The following is a 16,065-nucleotide window of genomic DNA, read 5'->3' as shown; positions in this document are numbered from 1 at the left end:
TACAAAGATTCTCCTTAAATGTAAATAAGAATTGTCCCAGACTAAGATGCAGAGGTTTTGAGCGGCACCTTGTTTTTCTACTGTGGCTGAGCAGGAATTCTGTATGTATTCAAGTTTCTTGCCACTCTGTACTCTCTCATTTTCTCCTTTCAAAATTGAATCTACTCACACCATTTTCACCCATCTGCACGCTGCTCATTGAAATGAAATCCAGGTTCGATAGAAGGAAGTGGCTTACTGACATGTCCTCCATACAATTTCCTTTACAGGAGCAGCTTAGGCCTTTAGATGGGCAGTAGGACACTATCTCATATGGCCCCTATACCATACTGTTGGAGCCCCACAATCTTTAATGTATTTATCCTCAACACCCCTCTGAGGTAAGGAAATGCATTATCTCCCTTTACAGGTGGGGAACTGAAACACAATCAGGAGATCTGGGCTCAATTCCTGACTCTGACAAGAATTTTGACAAGCAACCTCAGACAGTCATTTAATCTGTCTCTGCCTTGGTTTCCCAGCTGTATAGGATACTTCAGTTGTCCCAGCCTGTAGGTCTTTAGATTTTAAGTTCATCAGGGCAGTGACTATCTCCCACCAAATTTATGTACAGAACATTGCCCAAGAGAGGGGAGGGGCTCTAGGTAAGTGATTTCTACACGGGCCAGGGAAAGTCTAGAGAACAGTGCTTGTTAAGAGTGCTAGTGTCTTTAGTTTGTGTACATACAGCCTAACCATGCCAAATACCCCTGTACAAAACCACACTTTGACCAGTCAAAGCTTGGAGACTGCTTATTGCACAATCAGTCCCTGTCTACAAAGGCCAAGGCCTAACAGGATTTATGTTTAAATATAGTCCACAAAAGCTTGTTGTGTAGTATTGTGCACCTGCTCTTGCTCAACCCCTTTAAATGATTGCAATGAATGGGGGGCAGGGCAGAGGGAGGATTACTGAAAATGTTTTCCTCCCTGGCTGGCAAAATAGCTAGAGCCGATCCTGTACCCCACCCTAAGCACACAACTAACTGACGCTTGTGTAAGAAGAGATAGAATCAAGGAAGGAGGAAAGGCATATACTCTGGGGGGATGGCCACATCAACCACAGTCAACAAGCCAAAGGCTGGAGGCCATGGCAGAGGTTCCTAGGCTTATGTTAAATGTTGCTACCTCTTTACTAAGAGTGAGCTAGTTTTCAAGGATGTTAGGTTCACCCTTTCAAAACTCTGCTCCCTTTGAAATCAATGGGCGTTTGGGTAAAGCCAACACTGAGCTTTTAAAAATGCCGCCATAAAACATCTTGTGCCTGCACCAAACAAAAGAGCAACCCTCTGAAGAGTTCTTGAAACTAAAGTTTTGGCAACAAGATGCCATCCCGCTGCTGTTCAGCAGTGTAAGCAAGAGTACTGGGGAGGCAGATTCTAAATTGGGATGCAAAGAAAATAAGTCACACTATAAAGGTGTGAGAATATGTTCCTATACCACATATGTCTCGCTCCCTCCCCTTCCCCATCTTATAGGGACCTCATTTAGAGAGATGAATTTAGAATCCAGTGGAAAACTGCACAGCTTGGTGAGTCAACATGTACACAAGCAATTGTTCTGGGCCCAGTGAAGAGTTCTTGCTTCCTCCTATTTAAGCATACCTACCTCACAGAAAGCAAGCTGTGAATGGAGGGCTACCAAAAGGTAAAATAAAGAGGCTTTCATGTTTCTTGGGCAGACACATGCATGAACTGATAAGGGACAATTGAATTGTGATGAGCAAACCAAGTTCTGTATGTCAGACAGCCTGTATCCGTGGACTATGTAGTGTTTTGAGGTTTAAAAGTACTACACAGATGCCAAATAGTAACCCACCATTTAACAATTTATTTTCTGTAACAGGCAAAAAGAACAAAGTTCTTCTGACTCAAATGGCAGTACTCCACTTTCCCATTTGCTCTCACTACACATATGGACCTCCACTGGCATCAACTCTTGTCTCTGGCATACAAAAAGCAACTGAGTAGTAAAGCAAGCATGTTAAGAGAATATTGTCTTAGTTTACCGCCATAAATTTTCCCATTTAAAAAAAGTAAAAAGAGGCAACATGTCAGACATTAGATAGCTTTAAAGTGAACAATAGAAGAGAGAAATACCATCTCTAAACCAGCAAATTTGAAGAGAGATGGGGGTGGGGGAGGGGTGGAGAGAACCACAGAACTGCAGCCTTTTTGCACCAATTCTTTAATTAGGAATACAGATTAAAAGTTAGATATAAAACCACACCTGCTATGTGCATAAACCTCCATGAAGAGTAAAATGGTTTGTGTGACATGTATTATTTAGAGATAGACTACTGAGTCTCAGAGTTAAAATACTCAAACCAGATATATAATCTTAAACCATGATAAAATCTCCATATATTTGTTGACTAGCAGAAATGCAAGGCTCTGTGCCTAATGAATTAAGATAACTGGAGTGCAATTGGGATCTGTGTGGCATTCAATTCTCAGCAACAATCAATGGAAATTAAATATTAATTTGCGTGTCTTAAGTGGAAAAGCATGCAAAAGGTGGGATAGGAAAGCAGGAAACAGCAATAAGTTTTCTACAGTTCTATTAACAGTGCAAATTACAGTAAGCGAAACAGAATGCTGACCGAAAATCTATAAAGTTTTCCTTTTTCCTTGGCACCAACGACTAATTGCAGAAAACAGATTCAGGTATTCAATCACTACTTGATTGAGGTTGGAGCGAAGAGTGTTAAATAGTCAAACCCACATCACTTTTTCAACAAGCTATGCATTTCATTTCTTGTTTTACATTGTGTTAAGCTATCTTCTGAAGTTTTCAGGAGCCTAACATTGAGAATACTTGATGATCCCTTTATCAGCCAGCTGTGTTATTTTACACCTTACGGGACTTCCAGGTCCTCGGTCTCCTTGCTAGTATTCCATTACATGCATTCTAAATTACAAAAAAGCAAATCTGTAGATCTTAAAGGACAACAGGATAAAGAATGTTAAGAAGTTACACCAGAAAGATGCTATAGCAGTTATGGGACTAAATTCTCACTCAGGCAGTCAATGCAGGTTTTTCTTCAAGTTAGGACCAAGTAAGAACTTGGGAGCTGACCCTCTGTCTTCCATTAACCTTGTGGAGCACAGAGGTGACTGGTCAGGATTAGATCGGATATGCTTTGCCTTTGTTTTATTGATAAAAATTTCCATGGGCTGGAGAAAAAATTCCAGTTGAAAACTACATTTGTGATAATACTCCATTCCTTTCTAAGAGTGTGGTCTGATGCCACAAGTAACATGTTTTATTACTTAAAAAGCATTGTGTTACACATCTAAAAATATAACAAATACAAACATGTTACTTTACTTCCTTTTCATTTAGAAATTGTTGCAATTCAGAACACTAAAGAAAAGGGTACACTGATTTTTAGCACGAGGCAGTACAAGTTACACGCACACACACATTGTTTTGAGCAATACAATTTCAGATGTTCAATAGGTTTCCTAATAAATCCTGTAACTAGAATACTGGTAACCCCCAATTTCTTAACGATAAATAAGTGATTGAGTAATACCCTAATTATAAAAAAGCCTTTATTAACATACTAATGAAGTACCATGCCAGTATTAAATGGAAGTCAACCACTTCGGGCATGGTTAAAAAATAGCATGGAGGGAGCTATATCGCTGCAGCTGTTGTCCACCTTCCGCTCTGGTGCCTAGGTTTTTTTTAAAAAGTGTTTTACATTTAGTAGTTAAATAAATACTATAATAAAAGTGAAGTACATGGCTGGTAAAGGAAGAGCTTGTGGATCAGCAATGTCCACGCTGGAGTTCTGTTTTCTACATTTGCTGCAAGGAAGCAACTTCACACGTGCAACATGCACTCTGTTAAAAAAAATAAATATTCTTGAATTTCATCACATTCTAGCAACATAATGGAAAGCAGATGAGTCCGATTAACTTCTCTGAAAGTAGCAGTGAACATAACAGCTTGTGCAAATCATCTACATGAATGGCACTGCAAGTCAGGACAGTCAAAAGAGGAACGTGCCAAAACTTCCTTTCCCATTTCGTTTGAACTGATTGCCCACGATAGAAACAAACATTTCCTGAGACATTAAGTTGTCATCAGCCTCCGTGATTCCCAGTTCACTCAGCCTTTTCTTGTGCATCTGGCTCTTCTTTACAGAGGTAGCAACAAGTTCATTTGCAATTTCATAATTGCCTTCAGTTTGTTCAGAAATCTCAGCTCTCTCATGGAGCTCCAAGTCATCTGTTGCACATTCATGTAGCTCTTCATGTCCCAAATCTTCTACATTGTCTGTCTCGCCATTTGACTGGATAGTCTGTATATTTCCTAAATCCGAAAACAGTGATGAGGTTATTACAGACTGTGCAGATGCCTGGAGGAGCTGAAGTAATTAAAGTGTCAGACTTGGAATACTTTGAAATTTAGGGTTTTCTTTAAGTCTTATTAAACAATGAAAATATTCCCCATATTGCAATAACTGTTTCAAGTATTACATAGTTCAGCTACATCTGCTATTGCCAATAAGAGCTAATTCTTCCAGTGCAAACACAAAGGTTCAGTACATATAGCACAAAGAACAAAGTCAAGTGGCAACTGGGATATCCAATGACAATCCAGCACGAAGAGTTAAAATGCAAGAATAAGCTTTCAAGATGATTGCCACTGGAAACAGAAAAGCGGCTGTGAATATTTTATGAAAGATTCAGGGGGAAAATTCGTCAGCTTCCTCTTATCACCCCTTCCGGATGCATTTTTAATGATCGCCCCATATATTCCAAGTATACGAGTGTGATGCTTAAGAAAATCTAGAGACTTAAATAAATTACTCAGAGACAGTCAAGTATTTTAGAGAGGCAGCTGAGTGGGGATTAGACATTGCAACGGAGAGCTTAGTATCTTTCTTTGAAATAAAAGATGGAAAGTACAGTTGTCAAGTGATATTATGGTGGAGAACAACTACTCTGGGAGGAATAAGCTAGATCCAACAAGTCTCATTTCTGCTGCATGGTGGAACAGGAGAGCAGAGGATTAATATGGGTAGGAAAGGGCTGTGGGAGGAATATGCCCACTTTCTCCCTGACATGTCATTTTGTGTGTGTGACCAAGTAGTTAGTTCCAGTCCTGCAGGATCTGCATAGTGGAGCAGATGGGTTCAGTAGACAAGACTCAACTGGAAAGTTCCTTTTCCTCACTGAATAGCTACACACCATTTAAGATCAACTCAGACACACTGACCCAGCCACTCGTTTAGAGGGGAGCCAGATGGAAAAAGCCTCAAGCACAACTAGATGGAACAGAGATTAAAACTCTTTTTATTGCAGAAAGTGTCCTATTTTAAATGGCTAAGTAGTCAGGATGTTCTGAAAGACCATCATGCCAGCTGCCTGATACGGGCTTCCAGTGCCCAGAATAAATTTTTACAAGTGCTTTGATATCATTGGATAAAAAAGTGAAATTGAAGTGCAAATAATTACACACATGCAACCTGCAGCTACTCCTAAACATTCCTTTGCAGTAGCTGTGATCTGGGAAATCTCAGTCCTCTGATAATTACAGGGAAGTCAGACCTAGACTCATTTTTCTCCTTATTAGAATGTTTAAGACTTTCTTTCTGCCAAGTTATATGATGTGAATTTTCTAAATATTGTAGAGAAACAGTAGATTCACCACTACATTTAGACTCCTATTAAGTCACTAGAGTTAAAAAAAATACCTTCTGAATTTTTGGCAGCAATGTCTTTTACATCAGAGGAAACTGTAGGTTTAACCAGGACGACTCCATACCCTTCATTATTATGGATCACATTGTTCACCATGGTTATCTTGGGACTGTCATAATGCTCATCTAAGAAATCCTATAGCAGAAGACAAATGTAAAAAATGATTTATGTAGCAAATTCTCAGAAAGGTAATTTCAACCCAGCTACAGTGTCTTCTCTAAAAACAAAAATACAAAAGAACTAGAACTATTTGTGTATTTAAGGGACATAATTAAATATAGTCACCATTTTCCTTGCTGCAGCCATGAAATAAAGGAATATTTTGCTGTAATAGACAAGAATTTAAGTCCACTGCTATCAGTGTTATCATACCTTGTCTTTCAAACAAGTTAAAATCAAAGTAGTGACATCTACTAGATAACTAACTAGAATAGTTACTGGCAGGTACCAATCTGAACAGGTATGATCTTGATAACTGATCAGAGCACATTCCATCTGAAACTCACTTTTATGAGGATTCCCTCCTTGCAGTGGTGTATGCCATTGCCCAGCAGGGTACATGTGCTACCCGGATATATTTCAACACCAGCACCCTGTAAATTAAAGAGACATATCATAAATGAGTCAGCAAGTTCCCAGTGTAACCCATTACCCCAAAGTGGGTCTTTGTCTCTAGCTAGTGGCTACATGATAAGAGTCTTCTATTTCCTCCTGTTATAGGGTTTAGTAAACTAAGTCAGGTAGCAGATGCTCATGGTTCACTGGCAATGCTGCTATCATCAGACCACAAAAGTTCTGCTGGGAAGAGATTGCATGACACATGCACAGAAATGTAGTTGATCTTTAATACACTACACCCAGCCCTAGGAAATCCAGTGGGTTTTTTTGTGATGTAACAAAGTGTTAGATTTTGATCATCTCTTTGTAAGAATCAATAGGTAACATGTTAAAAAAAAAAAAAAAAAAAAAAAAAAAAGGGCAGTTCAGCTGGAGAAAGAATATTAGTTTAATGAGAGACCAGAACATTTAAGGGGCACAAAACAGAGGCTCATTTTAAGAACAGCCTTATCCCATGAATCAGCTCCAAGAATGCACCTGGAGTTATTTCATAACCGACTCTTGTTATTGTTTGATTTTCACAGTGTCACATGCAAGTCAACATGAGTCTCCCCCCCACCCCCAATAGAGACATACTATATAAGAGATTAAGAGAATTCTGATTTCTTAAACACCAATTATATTTAGCCATCTAATGGAAAATACTGGTGGTTTTCTAAAGGATCAAGGAAGTCACCCTCTTTCCTGATTATGATTCCCTATTTGCCTGCAGGGAGTTTTTTTATTCAAGTTGTAGTTTTGTTTCAAAAAAATATTTAAAAGGTAGTTCACACCTTAGCACCATACAGATCAGAGTTCTTCATTAATAGCTCAGCTGATGTCCGCACTGTAACACCTGTAGTTTCACACTGTAGCACACAGTTCTCCAGTGTGGTTTTCCCCTGGTGAACACCTGCAATCAAAGATACCCAGTGTCAACATTAGAAATCATTCTAAAAGAGAGATCTATAACGAGAGGAATTTTCTGTTCATCAGGCCAGATAGATACTGTAATGAGGCCATATTAGATTAATATCTGTTAAGGAAACATTTTTTTCAGTAAGATTTCAGTGGAGCCCAAGGTAGACACTACCATTCAGCCTTTTTAATGAGCATGCTCTTGAAAGTATTTATTTTCTGGGTAACAAACCACCAAAAGTTAAATCGAAACAATTTCCATACACATTCTGGGACACACTGTTGCAGTGCAGTACTTTCCAGCACATCAGCAGCATAATCTGAGTCCAAAACCAGGGAGGATCAAGGCAGTGTATGAATGATCCTCCAGTGGCAGATATTCAAGGAAAAGGCTCTTCTGCCTTATACACACCCCCACCCCGCTGCTTGTTTCCACTGGGGAAAGGTGGACAGCCAAAGCAAATGGGGCACAGCGAGGACCCTGCAGATTCTCAGTTGTGTTTTCAGCCCCTGCCCCATGGCCAGTGCAGCCCAACCAAAAATCTGAGTACTCATCAGGCTGCTCAGTCGGGGGACATAGGGACCAGGACCAGCCCCACACAGAGCTGCAGCAGGATCAGAAGTGTGCGAAACAGCTTTAAAGTTAACACTCTTGAGTCTGACAATGGATAGTGACAGTCTGTCTGGCGCACATATACTGTGATTGGGACCACAAGCATGTCTGCTGTATACCTAGCCTGCAAGATCAACTGTCCTCCTTATTTCAGACTTTCTGAAGTATGTCAGAAAGTGGCAGAGTATATGCCCAGATGGCCAAACCATGGCTCGTGAGCCACATGTGACTCTTTTCATTAAAGTGTGGTTCACGGAGAGACTGGGGAGGTGGGGAGAGCTCAGGACTTCTGCCTTGCAGATGGGGTAGGGGGTTCTGCTCAGCAGGGGGGGGTCTCGGGGCTTCAGCAGGAGTGGGGCTGAAGCCTCAAGCCCTGGCATGTGCGCCCTGGCTACTGAACTTCTGAAGACCGTCATATGTGGCTCGGAGGGTCAGTAAGTTTGGCCACCCCGGTATATGCGCACACATACCCCTAGACATGCGACATGATCCAAATTATCAGACAAGCAAAAATGTGTTAAACTTTTGCCTTTACACCTTAGTGGATAATTTTCAGGTTTCGACTTTCAGAAGATTAAAGCAAATTTAAATAGAATTAGAACTAACCTAAATTTAAAGGAAACAATGCAATAAAGTCATAAATGTTTTGATCTACAGGGGGCTTAAAGCCAAAGAGTTCACTTTCTGCATAACTGTTGCCAAATAACTCCAAGTATGTGTGATAATGAGCATGTGGGATGGTCATGTTAATACAATTATTGTGAACATTTACAAATAGGCCAATACTTGGGAACAACAGTTATCTGATAAAGTGATTTATAAATTTGGCTTGGGCACATTCTCAGTCCATAGGAGGAGCGCCCAATATTACTGCCCACAGCTGACAAAACTAGACACCTGTTGGAAAAATTGTGGTGAAAATACAGGAATAGTCATTTCTTCTAGTACTGTGCCTTTAATATCCAGCTCTGCAACAAAAGGAGGACTGGCCCCTCTCTTATTTCTTCATGTGTTACCACCTTTTAAAGTCTTCATCTGCTGCCACCCAAGCAGAGCTTCGTCAACGAACACTTTCATACGTTTGCCGGCATTGGCCCAGGGAAAACTGTCATATCATAAACTGATTTTGTTCAGTGGCTAACTTGGAAAAGGGGGCAACTGTCTAGCTTTGCTGGATTTCTCTCATTAATTGCATGGTTTTTATAAGAGAATAATAATTCAGAGTAACGCACTGCCTTGGCTTAATCCCACAGAGAGAGTCAGGGATGCATGTAACACAGCAAAACAGGATAAATACAAGTTCTTTTGCAATAAAAATAAATCTTATCGTATATCTGAGACCAAAGCAATTACACACATGGATGTTCTCACATGCCAGTGTACATGTTGTAACCCTGTTGATGTGATCTGGATTACACACTTATTTTTGTAACTAAATCAATTCAGTTACACTGAACCTAAATGCAGTTACACAAAAACCTAATGTAGAGGCACTTGAACTAATGCAAATTCTGCTTATACCAGTTGCTTAATTTCATAAATTTCTGAATTAAGCTAAATCAGTTTAAATTTGCCTACAGTAGTGGTTTGCACTGGTATAACTAAAAACAAATATAGTTACACCAGTGCAAGCTTTCAAACATAATCCAGGCCCTTTGTTGCAAAGGAACCATTAAAGGAACATTAGCCTCAGATCTACCCTTACGAGTTATGTTTTTTTTTAATGACAGCAGTAACCTCTCCATATCAACGTTGATTCCTTTTCTTTGTGAAGATGTTTTAGCTAAGTTGATAAAATATGAAATACCTACATGAAGGTGCTAAACACTTTAAAGTGATATTTATTCCAATCCACCTCTATTTCGTGAAGTGTTAATTAGCATCTTCCCCAAAGGCAGAAGGGCAGGCCCCAATAAGTTTACCTTCAGATGGAACTAATTTTTCCTTAGATGATCAAAAGAATTGTCTGAGTGATACTATATTCCAAGGACTGATGAAAATAACAGCATGTAACGTAGCTTGGTTTTGCTTACAAAAAATGCAGATTCTCAACTGAAGGGTTTACAGCATGAGAAAAAGCTTATTAACCTGAGTCCAGGGCAGGCAGCAGTGCTTTCTGGGGAAGCAAAGGGATCAGGTTCTTGATTGCTGGACAAGAACAGGAGAGGCCAAGTGATGTCAGGCACAATAGCACAAAGCTGGCAGTCAGAGAGTAGGGAACAAAAGGAAAAGGTAGACGGCTTAGAGCTATAGAACTGACCTGCCAGCACAAAGAGTGAGGGATGGGCCTACTTGATAGCCACATAAATATTGTTTGAGGGAAGGGACAAAAGAAGTATCCGGCTGAGCCTCAATTTGAATGTGCTGTCAGCAAGCAGAGGGGTTTGTGGTGACTAAGGAGAGGAAAGGTTGGTTCAGCAATAGTCAGCTATTTCCCAGACAGTTCTCTTTGCCAGTAAGGCAAGCAGGTTTCGTTCTCCAGCCAAACTGGAGTAGGCTATGTAGCAATTTTTAGAGGCAGGTAGACTTGGCAGCTAAATTCCCTCTAAACTGCATGGCCGCACCCCTCCCCGCCGGCCCCAGCACGGACCTGCCCTGGACTTGCCGCGGCCAGGGGAGAGGAGCCCCTCCCTTGGCTCCGAGCTGCTGCGGCAAGAGGGGGCTGGGGGCAGTCCTCTCTCTCCACTGCAGCCCCAGGGCAGCCTGCACCCCAAACCTCTCATCCCCAGCCCCACGCCAGAGCCCACACCTCAACCCTCTGCCCCAGCCCTGAGCCCTCTCCCACTCACCAAACCCCTTGGCCCCAACCCCACATTATGAATTTTGTCATGTGCACCAACATGAAGGTGAGTGTAATATTGAATGCAAATGTACAGAGTAGCAAAGGTTTAATTCCACCAGTAATTATTGTCCATAAAAATGGACAAACACTTTATTACTTACTTAAGATCCCCTCTACTGCATCATGCTGAACCAGTTTCAAACTGGAGATTCTTATATTCGCCCCTGTACAGTCAACAAAGTTGTCTCCTTTGCCCCTCTTTTCTATCACAACATCATCTGGCAGGCCATACCCTGAAAGGAAAAGTTTAGATAAGGGAAAAAAAAAAAATCTTAGTGTTACTGTGGTTCACAGGTGGACACAGATGCTCCGTACACATCACAAGGTATCAAAATTAGAGTTAAAGGACTGCACTTGAGTTCTATCATGCTAACAGGTTTTAGTTTTCCAGACATCACTCCCTGCTACATCAGCCTTCTCTAAACTGGCAGGAATTGCACCCCTGAAGCATACAAGCAAGGTTAAAGTCCCCAAATGGCTGCTTCACTCAAACCACAACTGCCTCACTGCAAAGGTTTTGAGGTGGAGGGCCACACAAAAACAACGAATTTCATTCATTGCTCTACTGACTTGTGTATTTAAATGAAGTGGGTCAAAACCCTTGATTGCTGTCGTTTCCAGGAGAATACAAGTAAAACCACAAACTTTAAAGCAGATGAGAATACTGATTCACTAAACCATCTACTGATGTATCAGCATGTAAAGCCTTTATTACTTGCATAATAAAAAGATAAAGCATATTGAAAAAGTTTGCACTAAGTTTTAAAGAAGTCAGATATAAACTAATTAGGTCTCAGCACCTCTGAGGGTAGATGAGAAATATAGAATCACTTCCCCCACCACTGGTGTACAGACCCCTCCGAGGTGCCAGCTGATTCACAGTGCATGGCAAGAATACACAATTTGGCACAGAAAATGAATACTGTATCCAGCTGAAACATACAACACTACAGAAACTGAAAGGAGAATTATTACCCAAATGCAAGGATATCATGGTTAACATGCCTAGAAGTGGCCTAGAGATCTCTAATGACCAGTCAGGTCACCAGCCCCAGGACAGACCCTTGCTTGACCCCACTAGATACATCTACACAGTTTGATAGCGAACCATTGATAACTACTCTTTGAATACTGTCTTTTAACCAATTTTGCACCACCTTATAGTAATGTCATCTAAACAACATTTCCCTAGTATGCTTAAGATAATGATAGGCAGGACTGTGTCAAAAGCCTTACTAAAATGAAGCTACATCATCTACAGCTTCCACCCTATCCACTAAGCCAATAATCTTATCAAAGAAGAAAATGAGGGTGGCTTGGCCTGATTTTTTCTTGACAAATTCATGCTGGGTACTCCTAGGCACTCAAACTGATTGTCTAATATTTTATCCCAGTATCTTTCCAAAGTTCGAGTGACTGGTCTATAATACCCTGGGTCTTCTCTGTTCCTATTTTTAAATATTTGCTCTTCTCCAGTCCTCTGGAACCTTACCCATACTCCATGAGTTATCAAAGATAATTGCTTCAGCTAATTCCTTAAGCACCATCTGATGAATTTCATCAGGCCCTGCCAACTCAAATACACTGAATTTATCTAAATATGCTTTAACTGGTTCTTTACCCATTTCCCTCCTTCCCCCTTGTTGTTAATATTAATTTATCTCAAGTAGCTGGTCACCTTTAACCTTTTCAGTGAAGTCTGAAGTAAAATAGGCATGAAACACCTCAGCCTTCTCAATGCCAATTATTTGCTCTCCTTCCTTGGTAAATAGGGGACCTAACACTTTCCTTCATCTTCTCTTGTTCCTAGTTTATTTATAGAACCTCTTTTCTTAATCCTTTTATTTCCCTTGCTAGCTGTACCTCATTTTGTGCCTCAGCCATTCTGATTTCTCTCTACAGGCTTGTGCTATTCTTTTGTACTCTTCCTTGGCAATTGATCCATGTTTCCACTTTTTGTAGGATTGCTTTTTGATTTTCAGGTCATTAGAGAGCTCCTAATGGAGCTAATTGGCTGCCTCCTATTCTACTATTCTTCAGTATGCTGTTTGTCTAGTCAAGATTCTGTAAAGTATGTCTGCCTGTGGACTGTACAACAGCTGGAGTTATTCAACCACTGTACAATGAAGAATTAAACATTTAGTATCTCTGATGGAATGAAGATTATGGAAGGGTAAAGACTATCATTGCAGCAAAGGCAAATTTATCTGGGTGCTCGAACTAGGAGCTTCATATCACAAGTGGTAGGGTTTCTTCTAAATTTAGTCTAATCTCAATTCCCTAGTGCTTACTTTACTGATAACTATACATTCTTGAAAGCTTTTATTTACCCATAAATCACTGAGCTTCACTCTCATTGTGTCTTGGAATAAATAAACAAAGGCACCTACACAATTAAGTCGTGTTATTCCTTTGACAAATTTTCCCATCCCCTCATGCCAAGGAAGCTACCAAAACAGTATTAACTACTCAGATTAGAGCCAGTGAGATTTTACTTGATGCCCCGCTTTAGGACATTTTCAGCAACACCTACTACTAAACTTTCCCCCAACACAAGTCCATATACAAAGATTACTCATCCTGACACTTGCTCATTCAAGGAGTAGTCCCTATTAAAGAAAACTTACTTATATATTTTGTTCCGTAAAGCATAATGGCTATTTCTATTCTATGACTCTAATAGGCCTGCTACTTCACCCCTTGTATTACCATTTTCCTCAAAGACAGGACAACATCTGTCATAAATACCACCCACCAGGATTTCAGAACAATACTATTCTCACTGATAAATAAAGCAATTTATTGAGGCCCTTTATCCTGCAGATGTATTGCATATGGGCATGTATATCTATATAAATCAAACATATACAAGAGAAAAAGAAAATTATAGTCATAAAACAAAAAGAGGCAAGAAAATATAGTAGGCAACAGCAGGAAATTAAACTCCCAGCCTTTTTTCCATTAAGAAGTTTTGACAAGATAAAGATAAAGAATGCAGCTTAAGCAGTTTCTGAATAGCCCACAATGATGTATCGGTTATTATATAACAAACTGTATTCCTAAAGTTGTTTGGTAAACTGCTAACAGGTGTACATGCCTGTAGCTCAGGAATTACTGGGAGAGATACAAGGATGCAATGTATCCTAGACAAGGCAAGAGCATTTAATTTTAAAGCCATTCTCAAAAGCACAGAAACATTTGTTGAGAAAAATATCATGAACATGTATACATTGCCTATTTGGTTCCTCAAAATAAACAGAGCTCTGAACCCATAGCCAGTGACTCTTCTCTATTCTGGTCTATATGGTATAGCATCACCATTCACACTGCTAATTTGTGCACTACACACATTAAGCTTCACACTTCTCAACAAATATTTGAATGCAACGTGCTATAAGGTCTTGACTTGTCCCTTACTTCAATAAGGTTACACACAACCTGTGCTGTACACAATCTTCAGAATACCCTTCTCAAGCAGACTAATAACCACTATTTTATAAACAGGGAAAATGAGGCATAGAAGTGAAGTGGCTTGCCAAAGGGCACACAACTGGCAGAGACAAGAATAGAATTGAGGTCTTCGTAGCCACCAATTTAGTCCACTAGACCGAATTACCACTTATTAACAAAAGCTATAAATATAAAATGCAGAATATTTACTAGCATAGGATCAAGGATCATACCATGTTAAATCACATGGACCAAGTACATTTTGCAGTGCTTTCTCCTGGCAATGAAGAGGGAAAACTAGCTTCCTTGATGATTCACAAAATTCAACTAATGCACAGTGAGTCTTCCTGGTGAGTGTAATTAAATGAGGTTCTACTGTGAGGATAAAGAACCAAAGGCTTAGGTATACTGTATACTCTTTATATTTTAGAACCAATGCTCTGCAATTTAAATACAGAAGTTACCTCAAGTGACCTTTGTGCTCATTAAATTAAGTCAATCCTTCCTTACATACTCCTGCCAGAGTCTGTCCGCTAGCTAAACAATCAGGCAGTGACTGAATGATTTCATCCAAATAAATAGCATGAGAACACACTAAAATTGGGGATAAATGTATTCCTCTGAAGTCCTATCCTGGCCCATTTGCAGCTGTAGCACTCACATCCTTCACAGGCACAGACAGCCGCACACACCACTCAATATGTTTGAAACATACTCCTGGCTCTAGCAGCAGGGCCTCTGCAGAAATGTGAAGGCATTTAAGAAAAGAGAAAAGTTAAACTCCCAGTCAACAGATCCCTCCTGAAGTTAACAAGTCCCTTTGCACAGTTCAGTTTATTTTAAGAAAATGGACCAGTTAACATTAATTTTAGGCTCTTCCACACTTACAAGAACCTTCTACCTTATCTTAAATCTTAACTGAATCAAATTGTACCAGAGAATCGCTATGGATAGAAATTCCATGCTTACACAGTAAGAGCACAGAAGTGGAAAGAGATTATCAACCCGCTGACCAGGATGATCACTGTGATTGTGAAATACTCAGCAAGATTAGAGAGGCGACAAAGGCAGAAAATGCAATAATAGGGGATTTCAGCTATTCTCATATTGACTGGATACAGGTCACCTCAGGAAGGGATGCAAAGAAAACATTCCTAGACACCATAAATGACTGTTGCTGGGAGCAGCTTATACTGGTACCCACAAGGGAAGGGCAATTCTTGATCTAGTCCTAAGTGGAGCACAGGATCTAGTCCAAGAGGGGAATATAGCTGAACTGCTCGGCAATAGGACTATAATAGAGTTTAATTTAACAGCCTGGGGAGGCAGGGGTGGAATACCAAAGAAACATACTGCCTTAGCATTTAACTTTGAAAAGGGGAACTACACAAAAATGAAGAAGCTGGTTAAATAGAAATTAAAAGGAACAATCACAAAGGCAAAATGCCTGTAAAATGCATGGAGTCTATTTTAAATAGTCTAGTTTAGAGAGGCCCAATCTAAACGTATACTTCAAATTTAAGGGAAAAAACAGTAAGAGGATACAAAAAAACGCCATAATGGCTAAACAGCAGAGTAAAAGAGGCAGTTAGAGGCAAAAAGGCATCCTTTAAAAATTGGAAGTCAAATCCTAGCAAGAGAAATATAAAGGAGCATAAACTCTGGCAACTATAAAAGTTTATGGTAGGCCAAGAAAGAATTTGAAGAGCCCCTAGCTAAAGATAAAAACAACAGCAAAAAAAATTAAGTACATCTGAAGCAATAAGTCTACCAAACAGTGGAGCCACTGAACAATCAAGGTACTAAAAAAGGATTCATGGAAGACAAGGCTATCGCAGAGAAACTAAATGAATTATTTGCATCAATCTTCACTGCACAACAGATGTGGG

General features: G+C 40.0%; 1 protein-coding gene across 2 annotated transcripts in view; it reads right to left on the bottom strand.

The window, feature by feature from the left end:
* Positions 1-3,170: 3,170 nt before the first annotated feature.
* SHCBP1 (SHC binding and spindle associated 1) overlaps positions 3,171-16,065 on the bottom strand; it is a 30,486-nt gene continuing 17,591 nt past the window's right edge. The window contains exons 9-13 of one of the 2 annotated variants that reach the window (XM_005289855.4): positions 10,828-10,959; positions 7,148-7,266; positions 6,263-6,349; positions 5,750-5,891; positions 3,171-4,362 (exon numbers count right to left, since the gene is read on the bottom strand). In XM_005289855.4, coding sequence (XP_005289912.3) covers positions 4,040-4,362; positions 5,750-5,891; positions 6,263-6,349; positions 7,148-7,266; positions 10,828-10,959 — 803 coding nt within the window. In that variant the 3' untranslated portion in view covers positions 3,171-4,039. Of the gene's footprint in view, positions 4,418-5,749; positions 5,892-6,262; positions 6,350-7,147; positions 7,267-10,827; positions 10,960-16,065 lie in introns of both variants that reach the window. The other variant, XM_065567607.1, reaches the window with a different exon arrangement.

This window comes from Chrysemys picta, chromosome 14 (genome assembly GCF_011386835.1).
Source record: "Chrysemys picta bellii isolate R12L10 chromosome 14, ASM1138683v2, whole genome shotgun sequence".
Lineage (NCBI taxonomy): Eukaryota > Metazoa > Chordata > Testudines > Emydidae > Chrysemys > Chrysemys picta.
Note: the sequence above shows the minus strand (reverse complement) of the source record. Positions and strands in the feature narration are given on the sequence as shown.